We start from the raw sequence: 1,093 nt of genomic DNA, 5'->3' as shown, positions 1-1,093 counted from the left end.
TCGCGCCTGCCCCTCCTGGGCTGCCTCGGCGTCTCCTGGGTCGTCGTCTTCCTCTGCCTCATCAAAGGCGTCAAGTCCTCGGGGAAGGTACCCTCATGTCCTCCCTCTGCACCCCATGCCCTCTAGGCATAGCCCTTCCCCTTTTGGTTAAGGTCCTCACCCTCTGTGTGCTCCTCCTCCTCCGGGAAAGGGTCACAGCTCCCATGCGGCCGTAGCCCCTCCCCATGGACCACAAGCCCTCCCCTGCTCTGTAGCCCCTTCCCCCCCATCCATAACCACGCGCCCTGTCCCAGGACACACCGCTTGTCCATGTCCCTGCCCCCCTGTCCCCAGCCCCGCCACACCGAGGTGCCACCCGCAGGTGGTGTACTTCACGGCCACCTTCCCCTACGTGGTGCTCACCATCCTCTTCGTTGGGGCCCTCACCGGCATCATGTACTACCTGACACCCCAGTGGGACAAGATCCTCCACGCCAAGGTGAGCGGGGACGAGGGGTGGTCAGCGGGGAACGGGGCCGGCGGGCACAGCACTGACCACCCCACTGCTGTAGGTGTGGGGTGATGCGGCCTCGCAGATCTTCTACTCGCTGGGCTGTGCATGGGGTGGGCTCATCACCATGGCCTCCTACAACAAGTTCCACAACAACTGCTACCGGTGAGTGCCTGGCTGCAGACCCTCCAGGTCCCCCGCTGTCCTCCAGCCCCACTGCTGGCCCTGACCCTTCTCCCCACAGGGACAGCATCATCATCAGCATCACCAACTGCGCCACCAGCGTCTACGCCGGCTTCGTCATCTTCTCTATCCTGGGCTTCATGGCCAACCACTTGGGGGTGGATGTGTCCAAGGTGGCTGACCACGGCCCCGGCCTGGCCTTCGTCGCCTACCCTGAGGCCCTCACCCTGCTTCCCATCTCGCCCCTCTGGTCCATCCTCTTCTTCTTCATGCTCATCCTCCTGGGGCTGGGCACACAGGTAGGTCATGGTGGGGCCAGGGAGTTGGGATGGGGTGGCACGGTGGGGTCACAGCGGTGACATTCTGCCACCTCCACCCACGTGCAGTTCTGCCTGCTGGAGACGCTGGTCACGGCCATCG

At 64.3% G+C, this 1,093-nt stretch overlaps 1 protein-coding gene across 1 annotated transcript in view; it reads left to right on the top strand.

Moving 5' to 3' along the window:
• Positions 1–1,086, top strand: part of SLC6A9 (solute carrier family 6 (neurotransmitter transporter, glycine), member 9) — a gene marked incomplete at both ends in the record, with an annotated part of 2,481 nt that extends 1,395 nt beyond the window's left edge. Inside the window, 5 exons of the mRNA XM_010187968.1 lie at positions 1–87; positions 362–478; positions 552–655; positions 735–972; positions 1,060–1,086. The exon at positions 1–87 is cut by the window's left edge and continues 50 nt beyond it. Coding sequence (XP_010186270.1) covers positions 1–87; positions 362–478; positions 552–655; positions 735–972; positions 1,060–1,086 — 573 coding nt within the window. The remainder of the gene's footprint in view (positions 88–361; positions 479–551; positions 656–734; positions 973–1,059) is intronic.
• Positions 1,087–1,093: the final 7 nt, after the last annotated feature.

This window comes from Mesitornis unicolor, unplaced genomic scaffold (assembly GCF_000695765.1).
Source record: "Mesitornis unicolor isolate BGI_N332 unplaced genomic scaffold, ASM69576v1 scaffold35307, whole genome shotgun sequence".
NCBI classification, from domain to species: domain Eukaryota; kingdom Metazoa; phylum Chordata; class Aves; order Mesitornithiformes; family Mesitornithidae; genus Mesitornis; species Mesitornis unicolor.
The sequence above is the reverse complement of the archived record's forward strand: the minus strand, read 5'-3'. Positions and strand labels throughout refer to the sequence as shown.